The sequence below is a fragment of the Eubalaena glacialis genome, chromosome 5, assembly GCF_028564815.1.
Source record: "Eubalaena glacialis isolate mEubGla1 chromosome 5, mEubGla1.1.hap2.+ XY, whole genome shotgun sequence".
NCBI lineage: Eukaryota > Metazoa > Chordata > Mammalia > Artiodactyla > Balaenidae > Eubalaena > Eubalaena glacialis.
In genome coordinates, this window is record NC_083720.1 from 77,430,458 (window position 1) to 77,449,323 (window position 18,866).

Consider the following 18,866-nt stretch of genomic DNA (forward strand, 5'->3'; position numbering starts at 1 on the left):
ACTCAGCTTATGGCCCTAATGGTTTTAAGTGCCACTAATGCTTTTGAGAACTCTGTGGAGTCCATCGATGAACCCGTTTGAAAATGGTTAGGTCTCTGTATACGGTTTGAAAAGTATGTGTTTCTAGCATCTGAATAGCTATGTAATATTTAAAACCTCCAGCAGAAAGCTTAACTATATGTTCTTAGCATCTTCTTAAAATATCTTTTTCTATAAAAGAATGTATAGTGCTTTTACAGCTCCATTTGAGTTTTTTCCCCAGCATTATCTTCTAAAAGTTTTTTCAAAGATTTTCCTCAGAAATATAATTTCAAGCTAAACTAAATGTTTCTGTACTCTACATTAATATGTTTCTAAATTATTCTTCATCTTGCTTATATTTTTCTAGCATGTATTATGATATACCAAGGCAGAGGCCCTTAAAATAGTCTTACAAATTTCTGTGCTATTTAAGACTCTTTAGTACTTGGCCCTTATCATCTGTCTTATCTTTGCCCTTATGTATTTTGTTAGGGGGTGGCTTAGGTATAAAGGGTATTCTCCTCAGTTCATAGCTTGCTATCATCACTGGACTCACTTTATTTATCCTTTTATATTTCAATTTCATACTCCTATACCATCCTCCCATAAGCAGCTCTGTATGTATTCTAATGTATTTGATGTGTATCCTCTGTTTATGTTCTTATAAAATCTGTATTGCTGTTTGCTGTGCACATATGGTATTTTCTTACTTTTTTTAACGTAACACTACGCTTTAAGATCTCTCCCTGCCCCTGGATACCTCTAGTGTGTTGTTCCTAACTGCCAGGCAGTATTTATAACGTGCATGCACCACACGTTGCCTACCTACTCCCCAGTGATGCGAGGCCGGTTCCCTCCACTCCTCGCATTACCTCCTTGTATCTGTCCTCCACATACGGTTCTGTAGGAGAATATGTTTGGGCTACACACTCAGGAGAGGGCATGCTAGACCACGGGGATATCTAGGCGGCTGTCCAGATGGCTACACCAGTTGACGCTCTCATCAGCAATGCATGGGGATTCCTACACCCTACATCCTTGCTAACGTTTGCCATTCTCTCGATTTCAATTTTTTGCCAGTCTAACGGATAGAAAGTGATAATATTTTTGTCTTAATTTTCATGTCATTGTTACTAATGGATTTGAGCATCTCTTTAGATGCTCATTGGTCTTTAGGTTTCCTCTTTGTAAATTGTTCTATTCTTTGACTATTTTTACTTTGGATTCCTGTCTTTATCCAATTAGCTAGAATTTCTTAGATATTCTAGAAACTAATTCCTTATCAGTTTTAGGCATTGTCAATATCTTCTTTCCAAGGCTCTTACATTTTTTCAATGGAGTCCTTTGTTGAAAGAAATCTTTACTTTTAATGTAATTCAAGTCATGATGTTTTTAGCCTTATCATTTATGGTGGAAGTTTTTTATGGAAAAACTTATTAAAATTTGTGGAAAGAAGCCTTTCCTTGCTCCTAGCTCACAAAGATGTTTTCCTAATAGAAAAGATATTTCCTATTAACTCTATAATTTTACCCTGTATGTTTAGACCTTTAATCCACCTGGAGCCCACCTTTGTATGTGGTGTTAATTTTATGTTTCTCCATACAGTGAGCCAGTTTCTCAACCCTCATTTGCTGAACAATCTGACCTTTTGCCTCTGAATTTTAGTGTTACTTCTATTATAAGTTAAGTTTATGTGCACATGCATTTGTCTTAGGTTGTCTTAGGTTGGGTTCCCCCAGAAACAGACCTTGAGATAAGGATGTGGATATGAGTAGATCATTTGGAAGATAACCCAAAAAGCACTGGTAGAAGAGTGGAGAAGTAAAACAGGGAAGGGAAGGAATCCAATCAAGGGTATGTTATCAAGCAGGTTACCACCATTGTAACTGGGATCAATCTGCCTGGGGTACTCTGAGACACAATGCAGAATACATCTCAGAGTTATCCCACCTGAGGGGAGAGGCAGCTAAGGTATTCATCCACCAACTCTCTTGGGTCACCAACTGATGGCTATTCCTGTGGTGGGGGCATTTGGTCCCAGGCACTTCTGGTCTGTCCTGAGCATAGGCCAAACAGGCAGAGTCACAGGTGCTTGCAATTAGAAACAGTAAGTTTGGAGTGTGCTAGAATGGTAAATGACAAAGGGATATGACAGGGCACTGACAGTGTCTGCTAAACTCTCCAAGCTCTAGTCTCAGTTCCACTGGTTCATTCACCTATTCTTTCGCCCTCACCATACCTTTTTTATTAGTACAGTTTCTTAGTATATCTTGATATCTGGTAGGGCAAGTTCTGGCTCTTAGCTCTTTATATTTAAAATTTCCTTAGCCATTTGTAGACCTTTATTTTTCCACATCAATTTTAGGTTAAATTTATAAACTTTCCAAAAAAAAAGTTAAGTGGGATTCTGATTGGGTTGCATTGATTTTATGGGGTTTACATTGACTAATGTAGGGAGAATTGATATTTTTATTACATTAAATTAATTGTTCCATCCAAAAGCAAAGAACGTCTCTCCATATATTCACATTATCTTCTAATTCCTTTATTAAAATTTAATTTTTTCTCCATAAGCTATTGTGTATTTTTGGTTAATTCCTAGATACTTATAGTTTTCGTTGTCATTGTGAACGATGTAATATTTTCATGTTACTTTTTCCTAGTGAAAAGAAATGCTATTGATCCTTGCATATTGGTATTATATCCAAAACCCTTCTGAATTCTCATCTTAGCTCTAATAGTTTAAGAGCGAGCAATTTATTAATGTAATTCATCATGATTATAGATTAAACGAGAAAAGGCATATTGCTTATCTCAATATTGGTGCAGATAAAATATTTGATTAAGTTCACATTTTATTTAGGATTAACAAAACTCTTAGGAAGATAGGAGAAGAATAGAAGTTCCTTAACTAGGTAAAGGTTATATAACAAAATTCTAGAGCAAATTTATACCCTATGGAGAAGCTTTAGTTACGTTTATTGTGTAACATAGAACTGGAGGCCTTTGGCCAATGATTAGAAGGAAAGAAGAAATTGTTTCTTCAGTGCTTATTGTATTACTATAGCACCTTTTTGGCATCAGATATTTTTCTAGGAATTTATTCATTTCATCTAAGTTTTCAAAATTATTACCATATAACTGTCCATAATACTTTGGTGGGGGTAACAGCTTATTGAAATATAATTCAGATTCTGTACAATTCGTCCATTTAGAGTGTACAATTCACTAGTTTTTTTTTTTAAGCTATTATTCCATTTATCTAGAAAGAAAATAACAGCTTGATATAATAGCCTTCTAGAGAATACATATGTACACACAGAAATTAGGCTTGTGGGTCAGGATAAATGTCAGAATTTAACCCTGATGGTAGCAAGAATTAGCTTACCTCAGATGAAGGCTATAACTCAACTAGTTAGAGCAGAGAATGACTTAAGGTAGTAGAACAGGTGCCGCTTCCCAGCGCCCTTCTTTTCTCTCCCTGAGATATGCCCTAAATCTGTGGGTTTATGGGACTAATGCAGGATGGGAGTCCCACCAGATTAGAGGGGCACTGAGTCTCCTCAATCTGTTTTTTTCTTTATCAGTTTAGAGGGTGATGTCACTGATAGGTAAAGCAGTAAATCTATACTCTAACTACCTTGTTATGGACCTAAAGTTCATGTTTTGAATACAGACCTTCAAACTGAACCACAGAATATAGGAACTCTCTGGTTCAGAGCTACAAATAACAAGGGGTCTTTCCATAGGGCCTTTGCAGCCACGGACTTTTTAAATTACAAGTCATGACCCACCACTGTCCATCCCTTAGTTGATAACTTTTGTCTAGACCAGTATGATGACTCCATACCAACATGACACAATTTACTAGTTTTTAGTGTTATTTACTGAGTTGTGCAAACTTCGCCAGTCAATTGTCCATAACACTTATTTAAAACATTAAAAATTTTTTTTTCTGTTTTTATTTTTTATTAATTTTTATTGGAGTATGGTTGCTTTACAATGTTGTGTTAGCCTCCACTGCACAACAAAATGAATCAGCCATACACATACAGTATCCCCTCTCTTTTGGACTTCCCTCCCATTTAGGTTACCACAGTGCATTAGGTAGAGTTCCCTGTGCTATTACAGTATGTTCCCATCAGATGTTTATTTTATACATAGTATCAATAATGTATATGTGTCAATCCCAGTCTCCCAATTCCTCCCACACCACCACTTTCCCCCTTGGTATGGACGGATAAAGAAGATGTGGTACATGTATACAATGGAATATTACTCAGCCATAAAAAGGAATGAAATTGGGTCATTTGTAGAGACACGGATGGACCTATAAAGTTTCATACAGAGTGAAGTAAGTCAGAAGAAGAAAAGCAAATATCGTATAAAACATTTTTTAAATCTCTCTTTTTCTTGGTGATCTACCCTTTTTCAGTGTATGTCTTTTTTTATCTTTATCTTCTCCTCTGCCATTTTAAATCAGTATTGCCAGTGCTTATTAACATTTTGAAAGAACAAACACATGATTTTGTTAATATTGTTGATTTGTTCTCTCCTCTCTCTTTTTAATATTTATTTCTGCCCTTATTTTTATTATTTACTTCATTCCTGTTTCTTTGAATTTTCTCTGTTGTTCTTTTCCCCCACATTTTTCAGTTGAATGCTAAGCATATTTGTTTTTAAATTTTCTTTTTTCCTGATAAATATATATGAAGTTAAAATTTCTTTCTAGCTACTGTTTTAGTTGTAGCATACAAATTTTGACTCATAATATTTTTATGTCATTCTTTTTCAGTCTAGGGCTATTTACCGAAATTCCACTTATTTTCCTAACAGATGGGATATTTAAGTTATACTTTTGTTAATTGTTTCTAACTTTATTGCATTATGATTGGAAAACATTTAAAATCGATCCTAACTGATGAAACCTTTCTTTGTCTTCTAAGACATGGTCTGTTTTTAAAATGCCCCAATTATTCTCAAAAAGAATGTTCATACTGTTTAGTACAGGTTTTTAAAAATATTTCTAATAGTTCAAATTCAAATTTATTAATTGTACTGTTGGGTCTTTGACATATCTACTTGTGTGCCATTTGCTTTAACTATCAGTTTTGAGAGAGGAATATTAAAATCTCCAACTACAAATGTTCATTTATCTATTTTTCCCTGAATTTCTATCAACTGTTAAATAAATTTTGAGATTGTTCTGTTAATATATATTAATGATGGCTGTATCTTTTTGCTCTGTTGTTCTTTTATCAGCGTATAAGATCCTGCTTTGTCTATTAAAATGGTTTGTGTACTTGAATTCTATTTTATCAGATATTAAGACTGCTACTCCAATTTTCTTGCAGTTTATATTTGCTTGGTATGTCACTTTCCATTCTTAGCCATTTTTCATTTTCTGCTTTAAGTTTGACTCTTATAGAGATCATATTGCTAAATCTGTTTTTAAAATCCAGCCTGAGAATCTCTTTTAAGGGGTGTATTTTAGCACATTCATATTTATTGTAATTACTCTATTATTAGGACATATTTCTGCCACTTTAATTTACCACTTACTGTATTTTTGGTTTCTTTTTCATCTTTCCTTCTTTCACTTGATAAAGAGAATAATTTTGAATTCAGAATGTCAGTAAAATCACAGTTGTCCCAAAGCTCAATTACATTATTTCACTTTACCATGATAATTTTAAAAAGGGTAAAGTTTCCACTAATTTGTGTAAGGATAATTCTTTACCTCATTCCACAACTGTAATTCTTGTTCCAGCTGTAATCCTTGAGGCAATATTGGAGCACCTAAAAATAAAGTTTTGGATGATAAAGTTTTGATTTACTTTTGGATGATATTTCTCATTTTTCACTGTACATCACTACCCTCCTATTTCAACTAGATATTTCAACATCTGACTTAGTATAAAGAGACATAATTATTAAATAAACCTTAAAACATTACAAAGACATTACTCTCAAGAGTGAATTTCTTATATGTCTACACAAAACTTGTACATGAATGTGCATAGCAGCATTATTCATAATAAGCTCAAAGCAGAAACAATCCAGATGTCCATCACCTGGTAAATAGATAAACAAAATGTAGTACATCCACACAATGGAAAATTGTTGTCAATAAAAAGGAATGAACTACTGATATATGCTTCAACAGAGATGAATCTCAAACATATCATGCTAAATCAAATAAGCCAGATGCAAAAGATTAAATACCGTATGAATCCATTCATATGGAATGTCCAGAGAAGGCAAACCTATAGTGATAGAAAGACTAGTGGTTGCTTGGGGCTGAGGGTAGGAATGCGGATTGACTGAAAATGGACATAACAGATCTTTGGGGGGTGATGGAAAAGTGTATTGTTGTGATAGCTGCACAACTTTTTTTTTTTTTTTTTTGGTGGAGATGAAACAACACTTTATTTGTTAAGGAGAAGTAAAAGTACAAAAAGGCTTATACGACAGAACATAAAAAAGTGAGAAATCCATTGTACTTAATTCAGAACGCTTGAAGAATCATCTATGCCACTATGTATGAATAATGCAGGGGCAGAAATTTATTACAGACACATCTATTTTGGTTTGGATTTAGTGCTGGACCTTGTTTGACTTACATCTTGTAAAGAATGATATTCAACTAACTGAAATAACATTTTTCAAGTAAGACAATGCCTCCAGGGTATTGCTAGTGTGATCCTGAAATAGAATTTGGATGATGAAGTATCAGATAAAATTTATGTAAATGGTATGATGTTGTAGCACATTAACTATGATGAGTGAGGATCTTTTTTATCTTCTGTTTCTTTTCTTCCCAGTTTTACGAAGATGTAATTGACATACAGCACTGAATAAGTTTAAGGTACACAGCATAATGATTTGACTTACAGATATTGTGAAATGATTATCACAATAAATTTAGTTAATATCCATCACCTCATATAGATACCAAAAAAAAAAAATGTTTTTTTTCCTTGTGATGAGAACTCTCAGAATATACTGCCTTAACTTTCAAATATACCACAGAGCAGTGTTCACTACAGTCATCATGTTGTATGTTACATCCCTAGTACTTATTCATCTTATAACTGGAAGTTTGCACCTTTTGACCACCTTCATCCAAACTTATTTTACCATAAATCACAAATTAATTTAAATTAAAAGACAAATGAAAACTCCTGAAATGTATGAAACATATTTAATAAAATGTGATGGTAAATATCCTTATAATATAGAACTCTTTCAAATCAATACATTAAAGAAAACATTAATAGGCAAATGACTGCCTAACTCCTTAAGTCTACTTAAAAATCACTGAGTTGCAACATAATAAAGCCCATATATGACAAACCCACAGCCAACATCATTCTCAATGGTGAAAAACTAAAACCATTTCCACTAGGATCAGGAATAAGACAAGGTTGCCCACTCTCACCACTGTTATTCAACATAGGTTTGGAAGTTTTAGCCACAGCAATCAGAGAAGAAAAAGAAATAAAAGGAATCCAAATCGGAAAAGAAGAAGTAAAGCTGTCACTGTTTGCAGATGACATGATACTAAACATAGAGAATCCTAAAGATGCTACCAGAAAACTACTAGAGCTAATCAATGAATTTGGTAAAGCAGCAGGAGACAAAATTAATGCACAGAAATCTCTTGCATTCCTATACACTAATGATGAAAAATCTGGGAAGCAGCCACATTGCACAGGGAGATCAGCTTGGTGCTTTGTGACCACCTAGAGGGGTGGGATAGGGAGGGTGGGAGGGAGACGCAAGAGGGAAGGCATATGGGGATATATGTATACTTATAGCTGATTTGCTTTGTTATACAGCAGAAACTAGCACAACATTATAAAGCAATTATACTCCAATAAATATGTTAAAAAAAAATCACTGAGTTGTATACTTAAAAGAGATAAATTTTATTGTACATAAACTGTATCTCAATCAAGATTTTTTAAAAACGAATTACTTGGTAAGGCCTTAATTATTATTGAAATAAAATTTTAACTAGCTTACATCCTCCAAAATAATATTTTCTTCATAGGTTTAATTTTCTAATTCATGCTATATAAATTATAAATATTAAATGTAATTACTGGTTTTCTTTATATGTATACATTTACCTTTACTAAAATCAGGAAAACATCCTTTAGTAGAAGACTGTAAATTTGTCTAAGATTTCAACCACACCTAAATCAAATAATTAAAAAAATAGACTTAGAGAAGTTTTTAAAAATAAAGATAGCACCTATTAATACTGATTGAGCAGTTACTTGATGCCAAGCTCTATGCTAAGCATTAAAATGTATCATGTCCTTTATGATACTATACATAGAGAATCCTAAAGATGCCACCAGAAAACTACTAGGGCTAATCAATGAATTTGGTAAAGTTGCAGGATACAAAATCAATGCACAGAAATCTCTTGCATTCCTATACACTAATGACAAAAAATCTGAAAGAGAAATTAAGGAAGCACTCCCATTTACCACTGCAACAAAAAGAATAAAATACCTAGGAATAAACCTACCTAGGGAGACAAAAGACCTGTATGCAGAAAACTATAAGACACTGATGAAAGAAATTAAAGACGATACCAACAGATGGAGAGATATACCATGTTCTTGGATTGGAAGAATCAATATTGTGAAAATGACTATACCACCCAAAGCAATCTACAGATTCAACGCAATCCTTATCAAATTACCAATGGCATTTTTTACAGAACTAGAACAAAAAAATCTTAAAATGTGTATGGAGACACAAAAGACCCCGAATAGCCAAAGTGGTCTTGAGGGAAAAAAACGGAGCTGGAGGAATCAGACTCCCTGACTTCAGACTATACTACAAAGCTACAGTAATCAAGACAATATGGTACTGGCACAAAAACAGAAACATAGATCAATGGAACAGGATAGAAAGCCCAGAGATAAACCCATGCACCTATGCTCAACTAACCTATGACAAATGAGGCAAGGATATACAATGGAGAAAAGACAGTCTCTTCAATAAGTGGTGCTGGGAAAACTGGACAGCTACATGTAAAATAATGAAATTAGAACACTCCCTAACACAATACACAAAAATAAACTCAAAATGGATTAGAGACCTAAATGTAAGACCGGACACTATAAAACTCTTAGAGGAAAACATAGGAAGAACACTCTTTGACATAAATCACAGCAAGATCTTTTGTGATCCACCTCCTAGAGTAATGGAAATAAAAACAAAAATAAACAAATGGGACCTAATGAAACTTCAAAGCTTTTGCACAGCAAAGGAAACCATAAACAAGACGAAAAGACAACCCTCAAAATGGGAGAAAATATTTGCAAAGGAATCAACGGGCAAAGGATTAATCTCCAAAATATATAAACAGCTCATGCAGCTCAATATTAAAAAAAACAAACAACCCAATCCAAAAATGGGCAGAAGACCTAAATAGACATTTCTCCAAAGAAGACATACAGATGGCCAAGAAGCACATGAAAAGCTGCTCAGCATCACTAATTATTAGAGAAATGCAAATCAAAACTACAATGAGGTATCACCTCACACCAGTTAGAATGGGCTTCATCAGAAAATCTACAAACAACAAATGCTGGAGAGGGTGTGGAGAAAAGGGAACCCTCTTGCACTGCTGGTGGGAATGTAAACTGATACAGCCACTATGGAGAACAGTATGGAGGTTCCTTAAAAAACTAAAAATAGAATTACCATATGACCCAGCAATCCCACTACTGGGCATATACCCAGAGAAAACCACAATTCAAAAAGACACATGCACCCCAATGTTCATTGCAGCACCATTTACAATAGCCAGGTCATGGAAGCAACCTAAATGCCCATTGACAGACGAATGGATAAAGAAGATGTGGTACATATATACAATGGAATATTGTATACTCAGCCATAAAAAGGAATGAAATTGGGTCATTTGTTGAGACGTGGATGGATCTAGAGACTGTCATACAGAGTGAAGTAAGTCAGAAAGAGAAAAACAAATATCGTATATTAACGCATATATGTGGAACCTAGAAAATGGTACAGATGAACCGGTTTGCAGGGCAGAAATAGAGACACTGATGTAGAGAACAAACATATGGACACCAAGGTGGGAAAGCGGCAGGGGGTGTGGTGGTGGTGGGATGAATTGGGCGATTGGGATTGACATGTATACACTGATGTGCATAAAATTGATGACTAATAAGAACCTGCTGTATTAAAAAAAAATAGAGAAAACCTATTTATTAGGTTTATAGACATGTGTGCAATTTAAAAAAAAAAAACACTACTGTTACCTTGAAAAAAAAAATGACCAACTCAATGAAACCTTGTGAATACAATGTTAAAAAGTGTAACTATGAATCATAAAATTTAAATTTAGTGTGAAAAGATAAGAATGGAAAATTATATTGAAGTTATGTGGAATTATGTTTTTAGACAACAGGAAGAGAAAATAAAAATGTAAATATTGCTTGACAGGGTAATAAGATTAGAGGTGGTCTTTTAAATTTTTCATTGTTATCCTAATACAACACGTTTATAAAACCTAAAAATCATCAAACAACACATTTTTTAAAAATTGTGGTAAAATACACAAAACAGAAAATTTATCATTTTAACCATTTTAAAGTGGACAGTTCAGTGATATTAAGTCAACAAATTTTTAAAACTTTCAGATGGCACCTGAATAAAAGATGTGTTGTCCATTGGTGATTTTAATGTATCTGGTATATAACTAAAGTCACCACAAAACTTTTTCTGGGAAATTGGCAGATCATAAACATAAAAAATTTATTTTGCTTTATATTAAACCTTATTGTTTTACTGTTTCAAAATTCAAATTTACTCACAAGAAAGAGTCAGTTTCATATTAGATTTGGTTTCACAAATGCTGCTCCTGCTATTCATTCTTATCACCAGAAAAAAATAAAACTATTAGTGACTAACGATAATATGTTCCAGAAAATAAAAAGTTAAGGTCTCTTAGAAACAATACAAACTTTATCAGTAGAAGTGAATTATAGCAAATGTATATATTCCAGAGAATGTGAAACTTACACCATTGATTGTTAAAGGGTTTTAAAAGCTTTTTATTACATTTGGTAACAAAATTATAGGCTTAGTTGTAAAATCCAGGGTTAACTACCATTGGGAAAATTAACTATACATTACAGTAAACATTTAGAAAATGTTTTTCTAAAATGTTCAATCTAGGTCAATAAACTTGTCTGTAGAAGTAAAATAATAATAAAATAAAATAAAATAAAATAAAATAAAATGTATCATGTCCTTTAACCTTCATACCAACCTTTTAAGTTAGCTATTCTACTTATTCCCACTTTAAGATGAGGAAATTGAAGGAAGGAAAGATTAAGTAATTTGTCTCAGGTCACCAAAATATATACAGAGCAGAAGCAGATTTCAAACCAGACTCCAAATCCTGACAGATTGTTTTTTCTAATTCTACCACTTTTCAGATAAGTCTTGCCTTGAGTGCGCAAAAATTTGTGCTAGTATTTAATCTATGTTCTAATAATAGTAATAGTATTTAGCTACATTTTCTGTACCCAGCATTAGAAGTAACTTACAGGGCTCATGTAGTCCATAGTAGAGAGTTGATTTGTTTGAATCCCCTTTCATGCGACAGCTATTCAAGGTGGACAAATGAACTTACACACTTCTCAATTAAATATTTCCCACCCTAGCACAAATGTATATCCCAAAGTCACTGTTGTCTGGTGGGTATTACTCTGAGCTGATTCTGTTTTCAGGAAGGGATAAAGCTGTGCTTCTCAAATTTTCATGCAAAACACCTGGTGAGCTTACTTAAATGAGCTTCTGATTCAGTCATTGGAGGACAGGCCCAAGAGTCTGCATTTCTAGCAAGCTTCCTGGTGATACCGATGCTGCTGGTACATGAATAACAGTGAATAGCCAGGGGGAGTGAGTGCCGCATTGTAGAAAGAAACAGAGGATGCCTCTTATTTGACAGAACTAGGGAGCTCAAATAAACATTTTAGGTGTAACCTTTTTAACAAGTCTGAATATTTCCAAAAGGGGGATATGAATGTTGTCATGAAAAAAATCTAAAATCCATAGGCCCATTCCTTACAGCTTGGATGCATTACTCATCCGTTTTTACCAAGATTGCACAGCTTTGAAAAATAGGAAGGTAAAAGAAAGAGGAATGAAGGGAGAGAGCAGTATTTGATTGATGAGAACCAGAGTCAAGTATGATGCAGGGAAATACACAAGGAATTCCACTTGTTGGATTCAGTCTTCACCTGCCTGTACTTCTGATTTCTCCACTCAAGATACCATGGTTAATCTCTGTTTGACAGGGCATTCCTGTTTAAAGAATACAGTTTCATATTATTTCTTCTCCTTCTGACGAACCCCCATCCTCCAGTAAAAGTGGAAGCTCCCCCTCCCCACTGCCTTACCAAGAGCATGGAGAGTTTGCCTCCTTCCATGTCCCCAAGCTTGCATGGGTCACACCAAAATTGCCATTATGTCTAACCTAGTCCCAAGCACTTATATAATCAAAAAGGGGTACTTTGTGGCTCTTATACAAAACACAGTCTCAGGGTAAAAAGGTTAGAGAAGCCAAAATTTCAAAATGTTTATCTATAATTTATAGGAAACCATTAATATCCTATGACTGAATTCCAAACATAAGGGAAAAATTTTCCCCCTTTGTCTATTTGTTAACTAAAGTTGATGTGATTTTCCTCGCAAGATACCCCAGATGTGGGCTTTATACTAATCAAATAGCCATACTAGATACTTTCCCAAGTATTGTCAGGGACAGTGCCACTGTCATCTACAGCCTAAAAACTGCATTGTTTTTGATCAATCAGTTTCAAGATATTTATACTTCACACTATCTAGTTAAGTGAAATCTTTAGTCTTATACTGTACAATCTAACTAATGCAAATAATATGGATAGACAATTTGTGATCTGTAAATATACCATGTGTAAGAGAAAGAAAAACAGACTTGATTATTCTAAAAGTGGTATCAATTTTCTTTTCTCATTGCTAGTACTTAACTAGTGTAGTGTTTGGAAGCCAGAAACTGTTACTGCTGACTGAATTTTAAGAATTATTCCATGAATAGGGGTCTGAGTAGGAAAAGACACTTCTTAATTTAGTCTTGGGCACTTGAACACTTATTGTCAGAGGCCACATCAAGTGACAGTTTGTTGCAGATATACAAATGTGCCCCTCTTTCAGGAAATGTCCTTTATTTTAATGTTCTCTGAATAGTAAACCATTTCCAGCCACCAAATCTGTGGCTGGTCCTTTATCTTCCCATTGCTATTTTATGCTCTGCTAACTCATTTTTGCCAAGGATGTTGCACTTATTGACAAGATTTTTTTTTCCTCTGGCATTGTGGCATTTGCTTTGTTGTTTTTCAATACATCCACTTGCATGTTGCATAATGATTAATCTTGGTAGATTATCTCCCAGTTTTGCTTATGTATGTCCTGCTTCCCCTCCAGTGCTATCTTTAGGGGCTCAGGACTAGGGCAGATCACCAGGGCAGATCATACTAGGATAAATTCACCCTCTTCCCTCCCCATCACATTTTTAGAGAGAGAATTTTTTGGTATCAAGAGCAGATCTGAAGGCGAAAGAAGACAGAAAAGGGTAGTAGGGAAAGAGGTATCTCATCCCTTTGCTTGAGAAATATTGGGGATATTTATGAGATGACTGGTCAACCACATGATATGCTCTTTTGAAAATAAAACCCAAGACTTGCCTTTTTTAGAAATCAGCTGCTGCTTTCTATAGTTTCTGCTCAATCACCAGAAGCCTGAAAATTTCCCTGCCTCCTCCGCCGAAAAGAAGTTACCTCCCACTGATGCAAAAATCACTGCAAGCATATAGTACGTAACATGCATGGAAAGTACATTTGCTTTACAGAGGAAAAAAATTAAACTATGATTATCTGCTTCCTTAATAAGGTAGATAAAAATTACCAAACTAATTTTACCAATAACAAATTTAAAACTGAAAAAGATTAATATTACTTTGCATAAGTCATGCTGTAGCACGGCTGAATATGTGATGGAGAAGGTTTAGATCTCCTAGCTTCTGACTGCTTAGATTTCATAGCCAAATTACCTTACTTTTCAAGCACGGGTGTCCCCACCTCCCTACATCTCCAATTCCTTAAGGAAAGGGGGAAAACAATGAAAGGACAGCAAAAAAAAAAAAAAAAAATTAGGAAAAGAATAATAGTTTCAGTTCCCCCACCTCTAACTGAGGGCTGGGCTACATGCTAAGAAAGGTCCCCACAGTTATGGTTTCAAGTCCCTAACATTCTGAGCAATGATGAAACAGTCAGCCCTTGTTTATCCTACTGACAGGAAGGAGAGCAGAGAGAAACTAAGAAGACCTGCTGAGAAGCTAGAAAATTCATGATCTTAGTAGGTCAGTGGCTGGCGCTGGAGGGGCCCTGGTTCAGAGCTGGGAGATGAGGGATGGTCCCCTCAAGGTACCTGGAAAGGTAACCTTAAGGGAACAGGGAAGTGATCTCTCCACTGGAACAAGTTGCATCTGCTCTACACTGTCTCCCAAGCTTCAGACACCCCTTCCTGACCTAGCTTTTGCTTTTCCCACACCTTTCCTCTAAGCAAAGCTCAGGAAGTCCCTACTGTTATCAAACCACATCTGCCTTCACTGGCTTTAGCTGTAGCACTGACTGAAAGCCCGGCTTGCACATTTGCTTCTCCAACTCCGCATTGTAAGAAGGTCTCTATTCCTTTTCCTGATCTGGTCCCTGAAAACCTACGAGGCACAGAGCTGACTCTTTCCCATTCGATACGGCCAGGACGGGGCATGTTATTGCTCGGGATTATCTGAACAGATCACTCACCAAGGAAGCTGAGCACTTTGCAAGCTGACCTCGCATCAGCAGGGGAAGTATCAAACCTACTCTAGTTTTGCTTCACCGTCAATCCCCTCCAGTGATTGCAGTCAAAGGAAAAGCATTTTCATTTTCACTGTTTTAACTCCCATTACCCGAGGGAGCCCTACAAGTTTCCACCGGCCTCAGGCTGCCCGGCCTGGGGATTTAGGCCAGGCCCAGGTCCGCGCTCGAGCCCGGCCACTGGCACCTGCGCCGCTGGCTGCCCTGGGGCGCCGACCCGCTCCTGTGATTAAGAGCGAGAACCTGGGGAGTCCTGCGGCACGACGGGGTGGCAAATCCAGAAGCCAAGAGAAGAGGCAAGAAAGAGAGGGAAGAGAGCGCGGCGATCACAGCGGGGAGGAGCGGCGCGGGACCAGGCGGTGGCGCGGGTGCCCTGGGAGGCGCGGGGTCGGCTTACCTCCGCAGGTGTCCGCGCAACAAGACAGCAGTAGTAGCAGCAGGAGCGGGGACGCAGCGGCCACCTGACCGGGGGGCGGCCCGGGGCGGCGGCTCGCGTCTCGCAGCATCCCGGGACCCTGCACTGCACCAGCCCACGCTCCAAGCGATGCTCTGGCTGAGCCTCTGCGTCCCTGGCGCGCTGTTCGCCCAGTTCGGCCGCCAGACTGACCCACCCGCGCTCTGCCAACTTTTAAATCTCGCGGACACGTGGGCTGAGGCGGCGAGGTCCCCGCGCGCGTCACCTCCCCGCCCCCGGCCTCCCTCGCGTCACTCCCAACCCGCTGCCGGCTCCCGCGCCCCCTTCACAAGTTTCTGACTCAGAGTACCACTCATTTTCGTCGCCCCCGCCCTAGGGTCTCTGGGATAGAGGAGAATGGAATTAAAACGAGGCAAGTCCCTTCCCTTCTTTGGAAGCAATGAATGGGAGCTGGAGGGAAATGGCAAGCCAGGCGGCCCGAAGAGGCTGGGATGCCGGTTTTTACACCGGACGGTGGCGACGCTCTGCCTGGGACGCCCCTTATGCGCCCTCCCCGGGAAGCCTTCTCTGCCCCTCCCTCCTGTCCTATAGCTCCAGTAACCACCTCGGTGCAAAGCACCTCTGTTCTGTTCCCTTGCTCATCCTCAGCTCCTGGCCCAATGCCCGGGGCATATTAGAGCAACACAGGTTCATGGTGGTGGTGTTCCCCAAATTCCTACCTGGTCTGAGACCTTTTAGGGAAAAGCGGTTGTCTGTTAAAGACGGTTAAGAAGAAAGGGCTGCGGAGGCTTGACCACACTACATTTCTAACAGTTCTAGAAGGTCTCTGGCTGTCCTGCGTAATTCCAGTCCTAAGGTAACTCCCTTTCCTATGCATTTCTCCTGCTGTCACTCCCTAGCTGTTGCATTCTGATTTCCAGAGTGACCTGACTTCTGCTATCCCTCTCCATACTTTCCTTCCTAAGCAGAAACATCCACGAAGCAGCCTCCTCCAGGGCACCAGCTGATACAGTTTTAATTTATTTCTCCAGAAAGATGGAAGACGTATCTTATTTGACCTCCTTTTGAAAGGAACGCTGAGGAAAGGGTAGAAAAGGAAGTACATTAACATTTCTTAAGAGACATCTTTATGTCAGGCACTTTCCCGTGCTATTTCATTTAAAATGCACAGCACCTCTGGGATATAAAAGTATTATGATTCTCATTTGATGATGCTTAGAGACATTAAACAATCTAAGGGTATCAGCATGTGAGGGAGCCGCTGGCCATTCTACTCTCTGAAGGTGCTTCTCCTCTAAATCAGGGATTTTAATGTACCAGACATGCACTGTGCAACCCACCATAGGCAAGACATGTCCTTAAGGATACAACATTTAGTAATCTTCCTAAAGGAAATTACAATTTAATAAAGGACCCCAAACCCACACTCAAATAGCTGTATTACAAGGCCCATTGGGATGGTGCTCTGGCAGAAATGCAGAGAGGCAAGAGAATAACCCTGATAGATAAAGTGAAAAAACAATGCCTACCACTTTAAAGTTCCTTGTACCCATGAAGCATGTGAGCAAGGACAGATTATAGAGTCTGGTCCAGGTTCAAAGATGGATGAGAATAGATTTGAGTCAAGATTGTGTGTACCTTGATTTATCCCCAAAGTAGTAAAAAAGTAGTGCAAAGAATGTAAATGAAATAAGGATGTTGGCGGGGGAAGAAGGCTCTGGTTTCCCGTTGCCTTCCTTGTGTCTCCTGGCGGCGCAGTGAAAGATCACTAGTCTCAGCCACTTGCGTGGGGTGAGATGTCAGTGAGAACAGAAAAACCTGAAAATAGGGGGCTCGATGCTTTTATACCCCCAGCAGGTCAGGAAAAGAAATGACTTGTGTATTAAAAGGTTTTTTCCTGCATGAATCAGGCTGCTCTGGATGTTCCTGTACATGGCCCTTGGTGCACATATGTAAGAGTTTTCTGAGTTATATACCTAGGAATAGAGTTATTAGGTCATAGGGATATCTAGTTAAACTCTGGATTGTTTTCCAATGTGTTGTACCAATTTACACTTCACTAGCAGTGCATGAAGTTTCCATTGCTGCACATCCTTACAAAAAACTTTGCCACCCTGGTGGGTGTGGTATCTCATTGTGGATTTAATTTGCAATTCCCACTACTAATGAGGATGAGTATCTTTTCACAAATGTATTGGCCATTATTGTTTTCTCTTCAGTGAAATGTCCATTTATCTCTTTTGCCCATTTTTCCCCTTTGGGTTGTTAGCCTTTTTCTTACCCATTATAGAAATGCTTTATGCATCTGGAGCTTTTGTTGGTTAACTGTGTGGCAACTATTTCCTCCCTATATAGGGCTTTTCCTTTTACTCACTGTATGTGAGTTGTTATTTTGAAGAAATGCTTAAGAAAAGACTTGCAGACAAATGGTCGTGCTATTGTGTGACTTGGATGATAAGAGAAGATGGATGAGGCAATGAAGGAAAATAGACACTTTATTTACCTAGGAGCTAAGTGGGGCGGGGGTGGGGTGTGGAATTCCACAAATGACTAAATGGGAAGAAGCTGATTCCCAAGGTTCCCTTTTGTCCAAATATTCCAAAGAAGCAAGATCCCAGATCTCTACAGTGGAGGCTTAACAATTTAGTTAGAAACATTCCAATCTGTATGTAGTTCACATTCATCTAACATGAGCTTATACATCAGTATATACCACCAGGTATAGTGCAGCATCTAATGCATTCCTACTTACTCTGTTCAAGACTGAAAGTTTGATTCTTGGTACCATGCTGACTCCTCTCACCTATTTATCTCTTGCAAATTGGCAACTGGACTGTGCTTTCTGTTTGCAACCTGTAAGAATAAAGGCTCAATTAAATCATGGACCTACAGATTAGTGAGACCTGCTAGCTTGTGACAGGGGTATCTAGAAAAGTCATCATGGAGAGCATTAGGAAGGGGAGGATGGTTGAATGTCAGGAGAATGGGAGAGTCAGCAACAGATGGAAACTCAGGCAGGCAGTAGTTGGCAATAGCTAAGTCTAGTAAAGTCTAATAAAGAGACCCAGCTTTAGGAGCTGAGAGTAGGGGCAAGATCTGGAAGATTTAGGAGTTCTAGGCAAGATAGCCATGCATTCCTTCAAATATTGAGTACCTTCTAGGCTCCGTTCTAGAAGCTTGGGATGTAGCAGAGACCAAGTCAGTTAAAGTCTCTGCCTTCACGGAGTTGACAGATTTTCAAGGAGAGGTAGATAATAAGCAAGTAAACAAAACAGAACAATTTCAGATAGTAGTAAATGCTATAAAGAAAACAGGGTAATGAAATGATAGAAGGTGACTGGGAGTTGGGGGAAAGATACTTGACACAGGATTATCTAGGGTTGCCTCTCTGAGGGGATGATATGAAAGGCCCTGAAAGATAAGAAGAAACCAGAAAGTTCTGTGAAAAAAGAGTCTCAGGCAATGGGACCATC

General features: G+C 37.7%; 1 protein-coding gene across 1 annotated transcript in view; it reads right to left on the minus strand.

Moving 5' to 3' along the window:
* NMU (neuromedin U) overlaps positions 1-15,560 on the minus strand; it is a 39,749-nt gene extending 24,189 nt beyond the window's left edge. The window contains exons 1-2 of the mRNA XM_061191392.1: positions 15,376-15,560; positions 5,762-5,820 (exon numbers count right to left, since the gene is read on the minus strand). Coding sequence (XP_061047375.1) covers positions 5,762-5,820; positions 15,376-15,484 — 168 coding nt within the window. The 5' untranslated portion in view covers positions 15,485-15,560. The remainder of the gene's footprint in view (positions 1-5,761; positions 5,821-15,375) is intronic.
* Between the last annotated feature and the right edge of the window lie 3,306 nt (positions 15,561-18,866).